Raw genomic sequence first — 22,034 nt, 5'->3', positions numbered from 1 at the left:
CTATGTCTTTTTGGCAGTACCTTCATACCTCCCTCCACTGCTTTTCATGATGGGAACAACAGCCTACAGAAGCTCCAGAGTGAACGCTGACACCTATTTGTTAGGGTTCAGAATCCCCTTATGCTTTTTAGAGGGTTTTTAGGCACTGGTTTTAGTTGTATCCAGATAAACACTGGAAGCATCCAACTCTTGTTTTAAACCAGAAAATCTGTCTCGGTATAAGCTGCAATAGTCTTGAGACCTGCAACTCTGCAAGTGGAACCCCAAAGAAGGCAAAACCTCACAGAAGAGACAAAGGTGTGTGGTCATTCTGACATATGAAACCCTCTATTTGGGGCACATCAAGAAACACAAACCTTTAGACAGATGAGAAAAACAACAAAAAAGATTAAGATGGGGAGAAGGGAGGGGAGAGAGAAACGTTAAACCTGTGATTTGCCCGAGTTTCCAGCAGCTCCATACTAGATTCCTGGGCACAGGCAGAATCCCATCCTGATCCTCTGGGTTCCCAGCAACCTCACCTCCACCACTTCAGCCAGGAGTGGCTGCTTTTCAGTGGTGGCCAAAATAATTTTTATAAAATCTATTCAGTGCAGTGGCTTGGAATGGATCATTCGGGGCCAAAACACACTAAATAAATAGCTTACTTTTTAATGTTACTGCAATTCTGCAAAAGATAAATCCTCCTGCAAACTTAAATAAAGACAGGTCAATGTTGCCCACCATTATATATCTTCTCTGTATGTTATCTCATTATAACTAACTCTTACCTGGTAGAATTAGTTCATTTAAGTCTCTAGAAACCTGGCTGATTCAACTCATTAGAAACTGATGAAGAAAACTACAGCTAATTCTGAAATGCAACCACCAAATGAAATTATCTGTTTCCCCAGAGAAACACCTCAGCTGTAACTAATAGCACAAGAGCCTCAAGGAACCAAATTACATTCCAGCAAACACACACATAGGTAGAAACAGAGACAAGAGCACAACCACAGCAAGAAAGAAAAATGTCCTTGCTCCAGTTGGTCTGAGTCAGGTCTCTGGCATTTCTTTCACATACTGTTTTGTTTTTCTATTGCATACAGTCAGGGCACCCATGGGAAAAAAGTGCTGTGTCTAAACTGGGAAGTCCATTTCTCAATGACAAAGTGTCAGAATCTAGTTAAGCAATTTGGTGTTCTTTCTGGTTTTGCGCTCCTGCTGCCCAGTTCCTCCTGAGCTCTCTTCAGCCCAAAATCTCACATCATTTCAATGACTCCTGTTCACCGAGAGAAAGGGGCAAGAAAGGTTCCCCTTAGCTGGTTAAATGTGCGTAAAGGGGGACAAAACTGATGGTCTGTATCTAAAGAGCATTCCCCTTATCCCAACGATGCATCTGATATATGAAGCATATTCTGCAACCCCTCACCTTCGGATCCATGTCCAACTCACAGTAAATGGAATTAACACAATATGAGAAATATGACTGCAATCAGACCCTTCCACTGAGCCCAAATAAGAACCCAGAAGGAACACAAAAAGACAAAAAGACTGCTGCGTTCTCGGTCAGATAAAGAGAATGGTTGAACTTGCTGGTTCATCCAATATACCACACCAAACAGAGTGGCTACTAGTGATAATACTGATATATTGCTAACAGATGTTCTTCAGTGCTTCTTATAGAGCACTATGGCAAGGAAACAGAGGTAAAATTCCATTAAGGAATGAATGCATTCTCGTTACCCACAAATCCATATCCACAAAATAAAGAACTGACATCAGTCACTTTCACACTTACGGAAATGGCACACTGTTTAAAGTAGTATCTTGCTGCAAATAATAGTCTTTACCAGTTGCTTTAGAGAAAGATGCACAAAAAACATCAGGACATATTCTCTAATGAGTTGACCAGATGAAAAATGTCTTGCAAAGTTCTGTCTGCTGGCACTTTCCTTTGGGTCAAAGAATGGGGGTTTGATTTACTTATGAACAAAGTGCTCTTATATCTCTTACAAGAGTTTAATCCCTATGACCGTTGCTCAGTGCTTGGCTTCACTGGTATTTTGTGACCACGAGCTTCACCAGGTAAATGGAACCAAATGGGTCACAAATATTTTGTTTCCTCAGTAGAAAACATATTGCTGCACAGTTTAATCTGCTCCCAAAATGTCGGGTCCCCTTGGATCGTCTCATTGTCCTCACTAACAGGTAACTCCTAAGATTGTAACACGGAGGGTCTGGTTTTCATTTGACTGCCAGTAGATGTAGGTTCTTACTTCCCCTTAGCTGGTTAAATGTGGGCTCCAGAAAACAGAAAATGGTGCTGGGAGGTTCTGAATACAGCATCTTGCAGAGATATTGGCTTAAAAGCCTACCACATACCTATACAAGAGCAATTTACCATATCCATTCCACGACCAGGTGACCTACACGATTCCCTGGAAAATGTTTTCCCTCTCGTTAGGTTTTCTGATTTTTCTTACAGGAAAGTGATCAGTCTGGAGTGAAAGACTGAAATGTATTTAGCATTAACAATTATTTTCAGGCTACAGCAGTCAGGCATAAGCATGCCTACTTATAATCAGTTGGTTTTTTTCTAGCTTATAGGAGCAGTAATGACAATAAATGCATTACAAATACAGACAGGGCTGTAAATAACAACTTACATTTTATAGCTGAATATAAATAGCAGGACAGAAACTCCTGAAACAGATAAACAAGTCTGACTTTTGTTATTAATAATGAATGTTTTGTCTTACATAGAATTTTTTCAAGCCTGATGGATTTCAAAGTGTTTCATAGTTCAAACACATCAAAGAATCAGACAATTCTGAACAGGGCACAGCAGATAGCATAATGCATACCTCTCAAGAAGACTTTTTTTGGTAAAGGAAGAACAGAAAGTTTGCCCCCCACTAAAAACCCTTTGAAGTATTTGCAATAAAAACAATCTCTTGATTTGTATCTGTATGTGCCTCATGTCTTCGAAATGGGAAGGGAGAGGAGTAAAACTGGGTTAAGTACAGACAGCAAGACAGGGAAGATGAGAACGTTAGCAAGAATTATGTCAGGACGGTGGAAAAGTGAGGAAAAGGAATGAGAAAGGGAAAGGCCAGAAGTCTGTGCTGAATTTAACACTCCCCCTTGAATCTTATGTGGACTTATTTATTGGGCCTGCGCACAGAGAGCCTGAGGTGGGACAGCCAAAAGTGACATGATTCACAAATAAGCCATGCCACCAGGTCAAAGAGAGCTAAAAGAGGATATGTGAAAAGAACTACTGCCTATGGGGATTTCAGACTGCACCCCCCACCCACCAGCTAAGTGAAAAACCTGTTGGAAGGACTCACCAAACTGCCCAACTATTTTCCCTCTCAGCAAACTTCTTCACCAAAAAACGCCCAAAACATCCACTACATTTTTCTACCTACTACATCCATTACAATTTTTTTAGTAACGTATTTTGACTTGCAAAGCAAAAGTGGCTTTGAAAAAGAAAAGGGTAATGCACATAGTGAATGGATGTGGAAACCTAATGCAATTGGTAATTGATCTTGGATCAGGAAACAGCTTTCTGTTCTTGACACCCTTCCCACAACTAAAGCTCCAAAATACTACAACTGCATGATGAAATAAACATTAATACTAACAAAAAGAGAAAACAAATGACAGTAGCTACTTACCATGTACAATTCCTTGTTGATGCCTAGATATTTCCCATTACCACATCCAACATCAGCCACTATTGCCCCTTTTGGTAATGACCTGAGAAACTCTACAATTTGCGGCCACGGGCTATGCCTGGTACTGCTGAAGTGTGCTGCAATCTCTTCATACACCTTGTGTACGTGTTCTTGCTCCAGCTTTGAGGCCTCCATCTCACTGAGGGGAAATGAAGGTTGCTCCTGTCTTTGCTGTCCTTTCTGGCTGTCGCAGACAGATGGGTAAACTAGAGGTAGCAACAGATGTGCAAACAAGAAAAAATTTAACAGTCATTCCATGTTGGTTAAACTTATGTAGCAGAAGAAAAAAAAAAAGTGGAATCTTAAATTGCAACATATGCTTCACTCTTTCTTTACCTTTTAAAAACTGAAATGTAGGTCAAAGTGCAGAGGTGCCTGATGACTTTAAAACAAGTAATCTGTTCATGCTTACTAGAAACCATTTGCAAAGTGATCTTTCAACCTGCTGCCCAATATTAACAAGGCTTGTGCTTTCAAAACTGAGGCACTGCCACTAACATCAAAGATCATGACATCACTGCAATACAGCCTCTGAAATTCCAGTGAAATTCTGTTCTGAGGACATAAATGGACTTCATTTCCACATAAATGTTCAGCCACCTACCTATCTGTTATTATCTGTACTGCCCTAATGTACTTGCATGGCTCTGTCGCTGCAGATCAGAGTGATTCTCATTTTTTAATGTTCTTATTTTCACAAAATTACAGTCCCCTTCAAATAAAATATATTCAAAACTGGTGGTAACCTGACAAAACAATGGATACTTCTATACTGTTATGTTATTCTGGCACTCGAGGTCCCAATAAAACCCAAGATCCCAGATTACTTGTCTACATCTGGAGCAAGCCAAATGTCTTCCTGTACAGAGAAGCTCCAGCAACCATATGGATGCAACCAATTCAAGCCATATGGTATGGCTAAACCGAGCCCATTCAGGAAAGGCTTCCATGACTGCCAAAACTACCCAAAGGGAGACACTGATTTGTACAAGGTTTCACAAAAAAGCAGCATCAAAAAAGGCAGCCAAGACCTAGATGGTATTCCAGCCTTTGTATTAGCTTTAGATCCTCCCTCTGTGAGGGGGAAAATAACACAGCATTCTGGAATAGATTCACATGGGTGTTTTCACACGGCATTCTGTTTGGCAGTGCCTATATCCACTTCTTATTTTTGAAGTCCAACAATAATTGCCCAAACTCATTCTGCCCTACAAAGTTAAGCACAGTCATGTCACACAAAGTTGTGCTTGGAAACAAGTATGCTCTTCTTCTCAGTAACTCATCACGTCTCAAGGACTGCAATTTTGTTTAAGGAGAAACAACACCTAGAAAGTTCTGTTCTTTGGCTGCATATAAGGTTTCAGCTTTGGGGTAAACAGTTGTTTTAAAAAATACTAGAATTTATATTTTACAGAGGGTTCAAAACTTCAATGCTTATATATTGGTGGAAATAAATAACACTTTTGACTTAAAGATCACCTCACAACACTTACTGCAATTGCAAGGGCTTCTCCTCACTTTCCTGAATGTAAATGATGTCCTTGTTTCCCTTCGATTTAATGTTAAATCTCCGATGTCAGCAGTGATTGTTCCAACCTTCTGTCCAAGCTCAGATGCTTGAATGACATCGTATTTTCGGGGTGTAATCCTAATACACAGTAACATAAAATAGAGAATAATTTTATCTGCATCAGAAAAAAGCTGATCTTTTTAAGAAGGCAATTCTTAAATACTGTGACAAGTGTGATTACAACATGCTATTAATGTATTGCTGCTTCTGAGTTTTCAACTTATTCAACTTCAGAGAAAAAAGGAGGTACCGACACATCAACCAATGAGGTTAATTAAAGAGATTCTTTATTTGCAAGGAATTACACTTCCCTTCCTTTCCTTCCCTACCTTCCTTAAAGTTCTGTTGTTTATTTTGCATGACTATCTGAAATATATTTGTTGAAGATAAAAAATACACTAGTAAAAATAGTGGCTATGGACATAAAAGAATAGCATTGACTACCTCTGCACTAGCAGATTGATTTTTTTTGTTACAAACCAGCCTCTTCAATGAATTCCGATTTGCAACAGCATTGTCTTTTCACTTTTTCATTGCAGAAGATGCAAAGAATGTAGCATTTTGGTGATACGCTAAAATGCCTAAAGGGAGTAACTACATTGCAGATCATCTTTCTTGAATGTAATCTATCAATCAAGCAAACTGAGAACAGAGCATCTTAGGTTACTTCTGGATTTGGCCCAGATTTTAAAGGAAAACAAATACATTTTTGCAAAGATAAAATTCATAAAATTAAAGTGATTTGGAACTTTTCTGGGGTGACAGAAGTTAATAATTTGACAGAAGTCAAATAATTTTGTGAAGAGATTTACATTATGAAAAGGTACCAAAAATGTGAATTTTGAATAGCTCTGCTGAAGATGAATCTCTCTCAAAGATGACAAGGGGAAAATGAGAAAGTAAAATGGGAAACTATGCAAAAGAGAAGAGATACAGCTGCACCCACATGTGGTTTACCATCGCTTGCACATGGGATAAAGTAGATACTCTTGGAACAAAACTAAAACTCTTCAGGGAAATAGCTTAGCACTTCAAAGCTGTTACTGTCACACTAAAATGTTTCCTAACTTATTCATCAAGGAGATTAATGCAGAAATTTCTTCAAGACAAAGAGATCATCTCTGAGGAACTGGCCTCACAGCAAAGCCCCTTCAGAATGGCTGACTTCAAAGCACTTGACTCCGAGTAGGACAAATTCACAGTTTACAACTGACTTCCATATTGGTTAGCCTAATTTAACCCTTGTAGACTGAGCCAATAGGGGAAAAATGTCTTACATCTTTTAGTAAAGCACAGCCTTCAGTTTCACCTCAAATTTCTATTGGAACTTTTTGGCAAGTCACGTGAAACTGCTGATCACTGCCTGTACTTAACCAAGAGGAACGATCTGCTTGCTGAGAAGGCTGCCCGATCAGCATTCCAGCACTTCGCTGTACGCAGTCTTCCTTATCACAGTGAAAGTGATCTTTAATCCAGGCACAGGGAGAAAAAGTGCAGCATCTGCCTGGAAATCAGGAAGCAACAGATTAATATGCTGTCTAAATCTTACACAAAGGAGACATGGAGCAGTTCTGAAGATGGAAATCTCCCAGAGGCAGCCACAGGAAGGATGGGCTCTAATGAAAAACTGCCGTGCCCCACGGCAGTCAATGGAGCTACAATAAAATAACAAGGTGAGACTTCACCAAGACTTCCTCCACAGTAGAACTTCAAGTCCTGAGATTTTGCAGATTCTCTCTTGGATTCTGTGTTTCCATCAAGTTCTTTTTGTTCCTGCAGCAAAAAGCCACACATGCAAGAGCTAGTATCTTCAGAGAGAAGTCTTCTTTTTCAAGGTTCTACAATTTTAACCTACATGATTTCCTTTAGCCTGTGTTAGGAAAAAGCCTCCAGATAAAGGCTGGGCTGAAAACAGGATTCCCAGTGTTCAAAAATAAAATGCTGCACATTATCTTGCTCGGCACAGACTTGATTTGTTGTTGCAGGGTCAGGAATGGTGGTTTGGCAGGTTATCCAACCAAAAAGGAAACTCAACAGAAAAAATGTAATTTTACTTTTTCCAATGAGACAAAAAGAGGACATATCCTTCTGCATTTCCTTTGCTCTCCGTAATGAAATAGTATAACTTATTTCTTAACCATATTTCTCTCTTTCAGAAACACGTTTTCAAAAAAAACAAAAATTGTTTTTCTGTGTACCTTGTTAATAGAGTTAAAGTCTCTAATTCCTTTGGTATCCAAATATACACATTGAAAACATTTCCAGAAAGATTCCAAAACTGAACCTCTTGCTCTCTCTAATTTGATTTGTAAGGAGTAGATAAAAGGCATTACGAACGATCTTAAATACATCCTGACGTTATGTATGCAAATGAATTGACTACACTTGCTTGCAGGATGATTAGTCTTGTTGATTGCAATGCCATGCTTCAGTAGCAAGCTATGTAAGTCTATTCTGTTATCTCCGCTCTCTTTAGTGTCCTTCCTTTCAAATGTTATTTGCAGAAAGTGTCCACTTAGCAATAAAGTCTTCACCAGGTGAAGATGTGAACCTGAGAAATACCTGGTGTTGCGATGAGCAGGTATTAAAGAGAAAAGAAGATAACTGGAACAAAATTAAAAGGAAGACATAAAAACTGGGTATTACCCCTTCCGAAATAAAGAGATCCCAGTATATATTTAACCCAACTGAATATCTGGCCCCACTACTGCTTTACAAAATGTTTATCATTCAAAAAAAACTACTTACAGGAAAGACAGACATTCACTGGGGCCAGAAACAATAGTACATGGGTAGAGAGATTTGGGATCTTCATTTTGAATTCAGCCTGTATCTTTGATTCTCAAAAGATAACCACCTTTCTGAAGGTATAAGTGAAATTAAGTATTGATCTCATTCCAATTCTTAGTAGGCAGGTACACAACTGCAACTACCCCAACTAGACTGCCTGCTGGCAAACACTGCAAGTGCCCTGAGCACATCCTTCCTCTTCCTGGGGGTTTGGCTGCCAGGGCTCAGGGCCAGCTTGGGCAGAGCACAGTTGGTGGCCATGAAGAAAGCTGTCGTGAAGAAAGCCAGCGGCCTCAGCAAGGGCCACTCCTCCTTCCCCTGGGAGCTGTTTCTCAGCTGAGGCTCCCCGGGCCTTGCCCGAGCTACAGGCCCAGATGTGTCTCAGCCGTGTCTGTGCCTGGCCATGGCCCCATGGACTCAGACCTGACCCATGGGCCAACTGTCCAGCCCAGTCCATCCCCAGCACTGCCCGGCCATCGCAGGGATGGGTCTAACCCCGGTTGCTCTCACCAGGCCTGATTCCAACCCCGACCTGTGGGCCTTGGCCTGGCCCAGCCCTGGTTGCCCTGCTCCCTCGCAGGGTGGTGGGATGGGCCCTGGCTACGAAGCCCAGCCCTGCCGCCACCAGGAGCCATCAGCTCATGCTGTGCCCTGACAATGACAACATTTAGGCATTTAGGCCAGCAAAGTCACTGAAATGGAGACCAAACTAGGTTCCGAGTCGTAGATAATCCTTCCAAAAGAAGACAGGACAGAAGCTTATAATAAGAAGCTTAAAATGCAGATATCCATGTTCAATCTTGTATACCAATAAACAAATGCCTTCATTGCCCTGGGCTTCTGTAATGATGCATGTCAGAAGCAACAGCTGCTTTTTATACCTATTTAATTTAATGAGAGAATATACAGGTGGTATAAGTGGTCTATAAAAATGAACAATGTAAAGGTCACTGGGGAGTCCTTATTCACCCTTCCTCACAGTACAAATCAACCAGTAAAATTAAAAGGCAGAAAGTATTCTGCTGATAAAAGGATTTGGTGTTTAATTTACACAGAATATAATTAGTCTCTCCACTGCTGTAACCAGTGACCGTTTGGGTCAAACAAAGGAAGAAACATTTCCCCTGGGCCTTTCTGTCTAATATGAGGGTTTACACATTCTTCTGAAGTGCACTACTGTCACTCTCAGAGCTCACCAAGCTTTTACCCTTTTTGCCAACTTCAGTGCTCCTATTGTAAGTATTTCCCCATGGGGCATGACTTTAAAACGCGCATATTTCATCTCCATAATGAGCAAAGCCTCAAGACACACTTCAAGAATCTCTTTTCCAGGATCCCATGCCTGTTTAGTACATGCAGCCTTCCAGTAGTCAAAGTGGCCTTAAGGCAAATGGAAAAAGCTCATGGATACTGTCATTTGTGCCCGCCCATGCCCTCCACGCAGAGGAACTCAATCTCTTAAGCCAATCCTCCTCCAAATCTGATACATTCAGAAAAGCTGTGTACTGAAAAGAGGGCAGAGAAATGGTGAAGCTAATTCCACCACCTCCAATTCTTTGCTAGGTTAGAGCCATTGAGGGCTTTCACACCGAAGATGAACATTACAGCAGCTTCTGAGTGAAACTTAGTTTGTGACAGTAGGAAGAAACTGCAGCTCAGGGACTGATGATTAGCTTCCCAAAACTAGCAAATTTTCAATTTAACCTGAGCAGCATCTGGGCATAGGAGGGAATTTATATAGTTAGTTATAAAACTCTATTTCATTTCTTTCAGAGCAATTTTAAATTCAGAATAACATTAACAAAAACAAACAAACAACACATGTTCTTCTCCTATTATCAGCAATGCAGGGCCTTTTACACATACCCATGCGTCCATAGGTATCTGGATTCTCCAGCCATCACCAGCAAACTGCATCGAGGCAGCATAACTGCTACTGTGTGGCCATCGGGGTGTTTGAAATCCATCACGATCTAAAAAGAAAGAAGAACACCCACCACAAATGAGTATAACTTTCCCATAAACATGTCAGCCATTCTAAAGTTCTGGCTTTGTCTGTGCAATGCGTTAATCAGAATATTGCCATGAAATAGCTACATATTTCCTAGGGGAGCAAAAGCCTCCCTGTCTCTATCCTGCACCCTTAAGATCTCTGACTTTCAGCACTGTGTTCAAAAATCTGAGGCAGGCACATACATACACACATACATACATATTTGTGATTTTAATTATATGCATAATTATAATATATATAATTTTACAAAGTATTATTAAAATAAATATTGGGTTTTATGTTGTACTTTCACAACAAAAGCTTCCTTGTGAGAATCTACCTAACATTCCTATGAGGTTGGAAAGGATGATTACCCCTCAACTAAAGACAGCTAGCTACAGGGGTCATTTGCTGTAACCTGGGCACATAAAAGTCACACATTTAGGTTAAGGCAGTCATCTAGCATCTTTCTGTGAGGTCTACACAGACAGAGACAGGTAGTTATCTTCCACAGAGTGATTCATCCTAATCAAAGGTATACAGCTAAGCGATGTGGGATGACCCTATGCCCTCTGAAAATGCCTATCTGTTCACAGCAGATCAAGCTGAGACAATTAACTCAGAGTAGATACATAACATTTAGATAGCCAGTCTTAGGTAAGATAAATCATTTCCAACTTGCCACAGGTACACGCAGTCTTCCAAGATCCAGACTAACATGCCAACTACCAGACCATTGTTTTATCATTTGCCACCTGGTTTTTAGCCAAAGCAATATACTGAAGTAACGCTTTCAGCTTTATTCCAATTTCACAGCCCAGATGGCAGTGCTACATTCTGTCTGGGCTAGGAATGTTATCCTTTTACATTTCCCAAATGAGAGAAAGTCTTGCTGTGGAAAATAAGCAGGAAGTCATTTAAGCAAGCCAGGTGAATTATGGAAGATTTAGCATAAAAGAAAAGTGATCAAAAACTATTAAAGTCAGTGGCTCCAGCTACACTGGAGAATGAACACCATGAAAGTGCTGCCATCTCATTTGTAACCTACTAAGCATATAATTTAAAAGCAGACTTATTACAGTATGCCAGATCGAAACAAATTAAGCAGTTCTGCTTCTGTGTGCAGATGTTTAACAAAGAGAAAACAATGGTGCAATGATCAGTTATTCAGCCCAAAAAAGCACAAGACAGACTACATAAGCAAGACTGTTTTAAACACTACAAATTACCACTTACAACATTAGCTGTTTAACATTGCGCACACTGGAGCAAACTACAATGACATTTACATTTTTAGGAAAAAATGTTTATTTATACTGTAGTACCACCCACACAGAGTGACACAGCTCCTTCTTCTGCTAACCTATCTAAATTTAAGGCAAGAAATGACGAGTGTGGCAAACAATGGGCTGAAAGGGGAAGAGATATATGGGAGGAATGGGAATATGCTCACATAGTTACACAGCCTACCTATGTGCTCTGATTAATGATTACGAAACATTTCAATAGCTACACATACAGATAAATGACATCCACTTGTTAATATAACCTCTCCCCTTTGCACTTAGCATTTTCCTCTGGGTCTCCTCAGAGAAGCATGGCATGAGGAGGCAGAAAGCCCAGTGGCTTCACAGGTCAGATGAGGAAGCTGTCCCACAAAGCATGGCTAAGTGCAAGTCTCTGTTAGAAGAAATAGCTATCTCTGGCAAGACGAAGAACCTCAGAGGATGACTAATCAACAGCAGCAAGTTAGAGAAGGAAAAACATGAAAAGAAAAGAAGTGGGGAGGGCAGTGGTTGGATTAAATGGATGAGATATCTCTGTCTTCTGCCTTTCTGGCTCACTGCTGTCAGGGGAAAGGTGTAAGAGGGTAAGATAGGGACTGGGTTCTTCAGAAGAATGGCAGAATAAAGTGAAAATGAGACACTGTCCAAATGCCTTCCCAAAGGTTAAGTTACCGCTCTGGGCCTCTCTCTGGGTCACTAATAGTACCAAAGCCCAGTTCTTGTGATGACGTTCAAGAACTGCACTTTCTCTGAGGGTCAACAACTGAAAGCTCTACGGGGTCTCCCACACTTTCATTTCCTCTCTCTCCAGAGAAAACTGCAAGAGGAACTCAGTCCCTCTCCCTTCTCTGAGTGCCAGGCTGGGAAACTCTGTACAGACCAGCTGGAAACAGCTCCTCTGACTCCCTGCCTTCTCAGCTGGTTTACTTCACAAATCTCCAATTCCTCTTCTCCCACCAATGGTATGGCCCCCGCAGCCGCTTAGCAAAAGATGCTCCTCAAATCCTGTCCTGTTAGCACTTGTGCATCTACAAAAGCAGAGGTTCAGAGTGCTCTGTAACAGACAGCGTGTTGGGAATGACAGGCCAAAAACTGCCCCTAGTAGCTGGGATTTTAGACAGAAGTGGTTGGAAAACAGCAGACAGTACAAGAAGAGAGAATGTAGTCCTAGCTGAATTTCAGCAAAGCTAAGACAACAGGAAACCAATTTCTGGTGGTACAGGATTTGAGACTGAAAAAACAGAAGATTACACATTGTACAGAACATCTGGCAAGCCTAGTCCTCACCAACCTAGGATCCCAGCTCCATCCCCACTCCCCCCTTTTCTGTGGAGGAAAAGCTTTTGCACTACCACCACCTCACACTGTGTTGCTGTGACAATTTGGGGAAAAATATAAATAAAAGATTAATTCACTTGCAAACGAGCAACCGCATTAAGTAATCAGCAGTAAGGGGAAGAGTTAGAAATCCAAATCCAGAACCGACTTTTGTTCATGTAGCAGTCAGAGATCCTCAGCTAAAATATATTAAAATTTTGTAGTTCTTCTATTAAGAACAAATTTAAGATTGCAATTCAGAGAAACAAGCAAATTGAACAAACCCACTGTGAACATTTGAAGAAAATTACTGCAACTTCTATGCTTATGTTTCATTCTTTCATCTAGAATAACTGCACCTGAGGCCTTAAAAACTAAGCAACAGTACTTCTGCTATTCTTTGTCTATGGTACAGTAAAGCACATTTAACCCAGAAGGGTTTTTGAAGAACTCTGTTTTTATCTCTGAAAAGCCTATTACCGACTGCAGTAGATACCATTCCCACATTCCTATGCGCGTCTTTATCCGGGCAGAACATTCTAAGTTGTCACTGTCACATGCACACGCGCAAACACACACACAGAAGATTAACGCATTTCGTACTCTTTTTAATTTACTAAGGACTTGCAATCAATAAAGCAACTCTGCCACTGCTGAATCAATCTGCCTCATGACAGCTTTGCTCCACAGGAGCTATTTCCAATTACTATTTTCGTTTTTACCCATTTTCTTTATTCTCTTAGGTGGCAGAGTCAATAAAGATCAAATTTCCAGCTAGCCCATGGTGTATCTCCCAGAAATTGCATTCAAAAATAAAAATAGTGGATGCTTTGATCTTATACAATTTTTACCTTCTTTCTTTGTACCTATGGAAAAAGCACCCATATATGCCAAAAACTTGAAAGAAACACAAACAGCTAATAATACATTCTTGTAGATTTAATATCTTGTCATGATGCCAGATTATTTAAGATAGAATGCTCATGACATGAGAGCACGTGAAGCAGTAAACAGCTTTTAAGGATGGGTAAACATCAAAGTAAAGCAGACACCCACATGATGAACACTGTTCCTCCGGCATAAAATATAGCAAAATATAAAAAACAGAAAAGAATCCAACATAAAAGAAAAAGGGAAAAATACATTTTTTTCAGCTCCTCAGGGAATGCACAGTCTGCACTGCCTTTCGGTGCAGGAGTACTGCACTTCATGAAAACACAGGAGGACGGAGGTGAATGATTGGTCTATCAAATGAGTAATGATCCAAAGGCAAAACAGAAATAATGCAATGGGACTATAAGGACAACATCAATAAGGTTTTCGCTGCCGTATTGTAGAAGGACGACATTCTGTTTTTCTATTTTTCCTAAACTTTGTCTCTCATGCAATTTGTATTTGATGTTAATAGAATACCTTAGATGAAACATCTAAAGCTCAAAAAATAATGGACTGCAAAAAAGTACAATATGGAACATTTTTCAAGAGTCTGGTATTATTTGCTGAATTTTCGGAGAGCTAGGACACATTATTAGCCTACAGTTTCAGTTTCCCACATGCAAAACAGATGAAAAAGAATGTCTACTTCAAAAACACACTAGAGATTTAAAGCACACATATAGGGCTCAAACAGAGCACTGGGGCTCTATGCACAGAGATGCGAGTCTGATGGTCCACACGGGACTGAAGCAATCAATCAATAATAACTTTCACAATGCCTTTATATTCACTACAAAAAATATACTAAAGTCCAAAATTTGGAATTTAGGAAGATGCTGAATTTTAAATTGAAAGAAAATGGGATTATCTCCCCCAAATAATCCACGTCATAGGAAATTTATCTTATGTAAACCTACACTGGATATTCACCTCTTGTATCATGGACTCTAGTCACACTCCAGAAAATGAGTGCAATATCGATGATCATGATGATGAAATATTTCAGCACTGTCTACCTCAAAATCTCTCAACACATGCACAGGCCTCCCCCACATACTATCTCTTGTTAAGCCTACTTATCTATTTAAGCACTATCGTGATGCTAGTCTTAATACCTAGTTAATTTACTTACTTCTATTCTAAAATCATACTCAATTTTTCATCCATGTAGTGAATTACTGTCTCCATGAGTTTACTGTATCATATTAAGTTTCTAGGTTCTTTCTTTTTAATTGAGATCTAGAATATCAATTTTTTAAAACTATCTCAAAATACTGACATTATTTCATTCTTTTCTCTCTGAGGTCTTATCTCACTGTTAATTTCTTGATAATCACACAGAAAAGAGCATATCCAGTGAACAGGATACAGGATACCAACACTGTCCTGGCTATTCTGTATGCCACTAACTCCATGATCCAAATTCTCTTCTTGCCTGCACTCTGTTTACAAGATTCAGGTAGTGCACAAGGACAGGAAAACTACTGCAATTTCCAAGCTAAGTCCTGTTGGTCAGGCAAGTTTCCATTCCTCTCTGCAGGCCTCGTCTCAGCTGGAATATATACCACTCTCCTTTTGTGCTTAAGGATGCATCTCACCAACCACAAGGTGTTAAAAGAGCTTCAGCTGGCATAAAAAAGACAAGCAGAGCTAGGATATGCCATTAATTCTTGCACTGTCCCATCACCAATTGCTGCCACTGGAGAATGACTGCAGTGCTGAATTTGTGCCACTTCAGATACACCTGCATTGCTAAACAAAAGATGGTCAGAGACAATTCCCTGTCCTGAGGCCAAATGATCAATACTGGCTCAGGTCCACATGGCTTAGAGCTGGCTGCCTCTAGAGCAAACCAGCTGCATCAACCCTACATGGCACTTGGTCCCAGAACTCCTCTAGGCCCCACAAAGTGTCCTTGTGCCCCTAAAATACAATTATTATTTGCAGTTGAAGGTGTTTGAAACGTTGGGGGGGGCTGTGCTGGAACTCATCAGGGTGGTGTTTTATAGCACAGCAGTGAAGGAATGTGCTGTATTCCCTAGGAGACAGCACAAGAGTGTGTGTGGGGGGGGAAGGTGTTAGAACTGCAAACGTACAGGGCTGGCACCAGCTGAAGGGGCCAAACACATGTGGTTTCATCCATACTGCCTTTTGGGAACAGCTGTCATCTGAACTCCATATGACCCCATTTAAATTGTGCATTGGAAAGACTTAGCTGATCAAAGAGTCAAGGAGAAAACTAACAGTGAAGCATGGTGGAAAATCAGTAGCTCAGTGCTTGGGTTCATGTTTAGGCCCTCACATTTAGCTCCATCTATTCTTGACCAAGACTCTTGATCACTCTAGAACCTCAGTTCCTTTTCCAATTTCTTTTGTATGTTCTTTTGTACGGAAATTTTTCCAATTTCCAAGTTTCCACTTTCTTTTGTATGTCAGGACATTATCTACAGCCTTTGCATCTTTCCAGATCATTACTTGCATTAAAATTCAATGTTTGATACTAGAGTTCTGCAAAAAAGACTTCCAGTTCATATAGCAAAAGGAATCAGTTGCATTACCAGTGCTTCTCTTGCTCTTCCAGCACAGGTATAAATTTCTCTTTTCTGGAAAATGCTATCCAATCCCCGCATATGACCTTGACGTTCTTTTGTGAATACTGAGACAAAGATTCAGTCAAGTCCTCAGCAACATCCAGTTTATTAAATTTTGCTAACATCCCATTTTCATCCTTTAATAAATGGCCTCCCTGGCTCTTGGCTTAAACTCTTTCAGGACACAGAAAGCAAAAGGCTAATGCTGTTAGTCTTCATTTCATTTCTTTTATTGATTTAGCCTTCTCTGCAATATTTTCCATTCTTTCAGACATATGCCTTGCTTTACATATGTGGGTGATACTTCACTGACGTACAGGGAACTGCATCCACCCACACCAGGGCAGAATGTGTCCCAAATGTATGAAATCTATCATTTTGCTTTTCTGACAGTGTAGGATTTGTACTGTTTGCACTCTAACAGAGTACAGTTCAATGGAAGAGCACAAGGACTCTGTTGTTATATTGAAAAGGCAAAATCATGATCCTAGTGGTCTCCAGAAGGCTCAATCTGTACAAGATATTATTCAGACTGCAGAAGAAAACAGTTCTGTATCCCTACATACACCTCCTCAGACTTGCACTGAATGTATTACTCTCTGTCCTGAATGCAAATATTCATTATTTACATGTTTAATGCTGTATGAACTGAGAGAGCATGACCAAATCATTACACCACAGACACAGCTGTTATGTGTGACCTTATACACAAGTATGAGGACATTTCTGGTGTTCTGGTGCGCACAGCTGTGTATGTGCTGCTGTGGAATATTCATAAGTCTTTTACACATGCTAAAAACTTGTGAAATCTCAAAAGAGATTTTCAGTATCTAAGCAGAAAAGGAAGGATTTCAGGGTTTGAAAAGAACACAACACCTTTTTCATTCCACTGATCATTTACAAATACCTCTGAAAACATACTATAACCAGTAATTTCCATGTCACCAGGGTTACAAACGCATGTAACAGAACTCTCTTCACCCCTAATCTTGTTCCCAACCCCACCCTACCTGTACATTTTTCATCCTGTCATTGATCACTATAACTCTCGATCACAAGCCTTCTGAAGCAGAAGCTGTCCAAGAAACTGCAAATAGGGTCTCCACATAATACAAATAATAATTGGTACAGGACAAACCATGCATTAGCAGAGTCAAAAAACATTGCCAAACTTGGAACAGAAAATGTCTATGGTGAATAAGGGAGTCCTTTCCAGCAAAGAGGACCTGAAATATTTAGGTTCAGGATGGTACTCTTTCGCCATGTGTTAGTGTGGCACAAATTCACTATCTGCTGTATGACAGTCCAAGTCCTTGCAGGTTCAGGGTATTTCACAGCACGGATAAGACATGCTGCATATTCATCATCCTGTTTAGCGGAAAACCTTCTCTCGCTGTCCACAAACCTCAGACATGTTCATCAAACTCACCTTGCTCTCTCATCTCTGGAGGTCTCAGCTTTCTGCTTGTAACGCTGTAGGACAGGAATCCAAGCTAACTGTAAGTCACAGGTGGGATTTAGTTCAAGATTAAGACATGTATATTTGGGCATCTACAGGTGTATGTTTAAACTCCTACTAGGTCACTGAAACCTGTGGAATGATTCAGACAACCAGACACTAGATGCCTACTTCAGAATGATCTGAATTATTCTCTAGGTTGAACTGACTCAGTCTCCATTGATTACACTGGAGCTCAGACATACAGTGCACCTGTATACACTTACTTGTATATGCTAAAATTTAAGTGTCTTAATCCTGAACTGAATACCCTTGACAATGACATATTATTCAACATGGTAGCCAGCTGCATGGATTCAGCAGGTGCCCCAAATCCATTTAAATCAGTCCTACCTTAATTAAAATCCCTTTCTTCACTATCACCACCACAAAATCATGTCCCCCAAAGTACTACTGTGCATGTTCCCAGGATATAAATAGCCCAGCGCAAACGAAGGTCAACAGCACATCTCCTAACTCTATTAAACAACCATCTCAGAGACCATTATAACAGGGACTTACTAGAATTCAAGATATCCAAATTGTGCCTTTCCTAATTCTTGCATTATACCTCACAAGAGCCAGCAAGACACAGTTTCTAATCCACTGCTATAGAAATCCCCACATGGCCTGTTCCTTAATCCTCTGTATCTGCACTGTACAAAGTAAAATCTCCTGAGGAACCAGGATCTGGCCCTGAATTTACAAAAATGGCTTAGATACTTAAAGAAGAATCATTCCTTAGCAGACAAAACTGTATACTCCGAAAAAATAATAATAATAATGAAAGCGACCTTCTTGGTCAATGATGCCTCCTAGGGCCATAAAGTGCAATTCAAAACACAGCATGATGCTGAAAGACTTCTTTAAAATCACTTCAGGGAAACTGTTTTATCTGTTCACACAATTGCTACTGTGTCACACCCAGAAGGTACCACAGATGCCTGAAATATATGTATTATTTTAAAGTAGATAAAACAAGCAAACAGAAAAAAAAACACATTTTGATGTTTGGGTAGGCAGTGTTCCAACACTGCTGACTTTCCTCACAAGCAGCATCCCATCTTTGTTCTCTCACACCCCTCCATCTACTTGATTAGCCCGGTAAGTGTCTTCACGTACTGTAGCTGAAAGTTATACAAAAGGGTTCTACTAGGGCCTCAGCATTTGGCCATGAACTTACTATAATCACTTACATACACAAAGAAAAGTCATTCACCAGCAAATAAAACTATGCTCTACTTGGCTGCAGACACTGCATGCTAACAGTGTAGTAAACATAGCCCAAAAACAACATGGCACCGGTCTGCGGCACAACACCACGGCAAAAGATCGCCCTTCATCTCAGAGATGGAATCAGGGGCTTAGAATTAACAACAGAATCTCACAGAAACGGGGAACTGTTTTAGTTGCTAAAGGCAGCAATGTATAAGAACTTAAACTGACACCAAATCTCGCACAATCAATGTGCGCCACAGAACTTAATTCAGCACCTGTTCAGGAAAGGCTGGATGAACAGAAAAGCTATTATCTAGAGCAGGAAAGATAACAGCACCCAAAACACCCAGGCTTGGGCTGACAACGCTAGAACGTGCTGTTCATTGCTGCAGGATGACAAAAGTGGGACACTTCAGGATGAGGATACTGCAGAGTGATGAAAGCAGTGGCAGAGGAGGAAGAGGAGGAACAAGAACACCTCCCAAGCAACTGAGAGCAGTGTCCACTTTTCCCTGCTTTCAGCTGCAGTCAACCTTGGCTCCTTCCAACCATTCTTCTGCCATCCCAGCAAACAGACCAGGGTCTGCCCTGCCCTGCACCCAGGGGACTGCCTTAGACTCATCCACTTTCTCCTCTGTCCAGAGCACACCTCTCTCTACCTTGATTCAGAATCTCTTTCTGTCAAGTATATCAGCGTGCCAGGTTTGAAAGCCCCAGCACGCTTTAAACAGCGCCTCACATAACCGACTGGCACATGGATGTTTTCTATTCAGAATCACAGGTAAGAGGTCAGTCCTCAACTGCTCTATGTTGCCAGCTCCTCGCTGAAAATTTCCAGAAGTAAATTCTCCTGAAATAAAAGCTCTGTGGAGACACCACTCCTAAAACACTACGCATTGCTGACAGGAAAAACAGAAACACAATATTGCAGTACGCAAGATGCTCAGATTTGAAAAGATAGTATAAAGGCAGACAGACTGCAAACTCCATTTGCTACACTTTTGCTGGTATTATCGAAGTGCAGTTCAAAGCTGAGACCATATGCCACAGCAAGAGCTTAACAAGTTAAGCATGTTTCTTTGCTTACAGACTAATTGTGATTGGCTTGTGTTTTTATTATACCATAGCTCAATGTATATGCGTGAATTTTTACATGAAATCTGCCAGAGTCTTAAAATAGGCTCCTATAACAATAGAGAATGACGTCACTGGCTAATGAAATTAGGTTTCTTTATTGAATTCCAGGACTAAAGTACTGCTGAAATGCAACAGCTACGGATAACGACTTTTTAATGCCCTAGAGTTCAGCTTGTTTGCCATTAATTTGTGGCAGACCCCAGGATTCCATTTCATGCACCAACTACTGAGCTTCTAAAAATAATACAGGAAATAGAAATAACTTCCAATGATAAATCTCTCCCAGAAATTCAGATTTCTTTAAAAAAAACAAAACAAAAAAAACCCAACTCTATGCAAACAATCATATAGAGACTTCTAATGGTAAAATATAGCATAACCTTATTCCAAGAATGACATTCTAAAACCTGACTTGAAAATAAATTGAGCTGTAGGAATATTATTTTAAAGATAAATTGAAGTACTCTATTAGTTTTGTTCTGCTACAACAATTACAACTTTCACAGGAATTAACAGTAACTTCATATTTAAATAATTAATCTATCCCCCCACTGAAAAGCAGTTCATGGGTACTTGGGGGAGTGAAGTGGGAGAAGAGAAAAAATGGGTTTTAGCTTAAAAAGAACAGTATAGTGCATCAAAGTCTAACATTTCTTTGTAAGACTTTTATCTACCTTCATACTTTCCACTATACGAAAACCAATTAGAAGTCTCTAAAAAAGCTATAGAATAGCAACGGGCTTTTTAGTAAGTACATTTGATTCCACTACAAAATTCAATCTATGTATCTGTGCATCACAGTAAAGCCATAACAGCCAGACATCTGAGAATTGGAAACGAAATGATGCTGCTTCAGCATACAAAATAAGAAAGGTTAGAACAGCACGCTATAGAAAGAGCAAATAGCTTGGAAACAACAGGTTCTCTTAAAACAGAATGAAGTTTATAAATGAATTATGCTGAAGTTTTCCTTCTTTATTCAGCAGATAGGACTGTGGTCAGAAAACCAGAAGACCTGTTGCAGAGTTCAAACATTTTAGAAAATGTTTCACTCACAGAAGGATTTTGGTGTGATTGTGAGAAAACTCTGAGTATTTTTTCCATGTGATATTGAGTGAATTTGGTTTCCAACTTATTTCCTCCTAATTTCAGCTTCTTTTGTCTTTCCTTCCACACTCCCCTTGCATTCACTGCTGATGTTGGCCTTAGCTCCTCCGGACAGCAGCAGCAACATCATCCTTCCTCCATCCCTTTCTCGACACCAGCCATTCGAAAAGAACAGAGAACGCCAGAAAAAACAACCTACTGGCTGCAAACAAAGTAAAGTGGTAGGAACCTGGAGAAGCCCCAGCTCTGCCTTCCCCTCTTAGCAGCCAAAACGATGGGCAACGTGCATAGAAGAAACATAAAAGCACTCCACTGACTGGAGCAAGTCAACTTCCTACTCTAGCAGAGCTAGAAGTAGGAGAGGAATCGTATCTCAACAAGTCACAGCATATTCTGCAGCCTGATCCTAGAGCAGTCAAACTGTAAGCTGTCCTTCCTCAGAGCAGAAGTGGGATTCTCACCAATTTAAGAGTTAGCAGGCCTGGCCCGCTGGGGGACAGCTTTATGGAAAGGCAAGAGAGATGAGAGAGTTCCCTCTTCTATGGAGAGAAAGGACGGCTGGTACACATCCTCCCAAAGGGAGAGAGAGGAGACTAGTTTCCCAGAGTTGTTTGCCCTGTACATGTTCTCCAGTACTGAACACCAGACCTCTGAGAATCACAACAGGGACAACTCATACAAAGAGGCAGCTGGAAATTGGAATCTCTCATCTAGATGGAAGGAGGAAAAAAAGAGCATTTTTTAAAGACAAAACTTTAAAACACAGCTTCTCTCTTAGCTTAGCTTTGTTTTTGTTCCTCCCATACAGCTGAAGAGGGAGTGGGGAAGCTAAGATCTCCATGTTTCTGTCTTGCTTTACAGCAAAT

At 40.4% G+C, this 22,034-nt stretch overlaps 1 protein-coding gene across 3 annotated transcripts in view; it reads right to left on the bottom strand.

The window, feature by feature from the left end:
* ALKBH8 (alkB homolog 8, tRNA methyltransferase) overlaps window positions 1–22,034 on the bottom strand; it is a 48,080-nt gene that overhangs the window by 5,069 nt on the left and 20,977 nt on the right. For all 3 annotated transcript variants that reach the window (XM_026100172.2, XM_064505069.1, XM_026100174.2), the window contains 3 exons: window positions 9,952–10,058; window positions 5,219–5,373; window positions 3,666–3,931 (listed from right to left, as the gene is read on the bottom strand). In XM_026100172.2, coding sequence (XP_025955957.2) covers window positions 3,666–3,931; window positions 5,219–5,373; window positions 9,952–10,058 — 528 coding nt within the window. The remainder of the gene's footprint in view (window positions 1–3,665; window positions 3,932–5,218; window positions 5,374–9,951; window positions 10,059–22,034) is intronic.

The sequence above is a fragment of the Dromaius novaehollandiae genome, chromosome 1 (genome assembly GCF_036370855.1).
Source record: "Dromaius novaehollandiae isolate bDroNov1 chromosome 1, bDroNov1.hap1, whole genome shotgun sequence".
Classification (NCBI taxonomy): domain Eukaryota; kingdom Metazoa; phylum Chordata; class Aves; order Casuariiformes; family Dromaiidae; genus Dromaius; species Dromaius novaehollandiae.
Note: the sequence above shows the minus strand (reverse complement) of the source record. Positions and strands in the feature narration are given on the sequence as shown.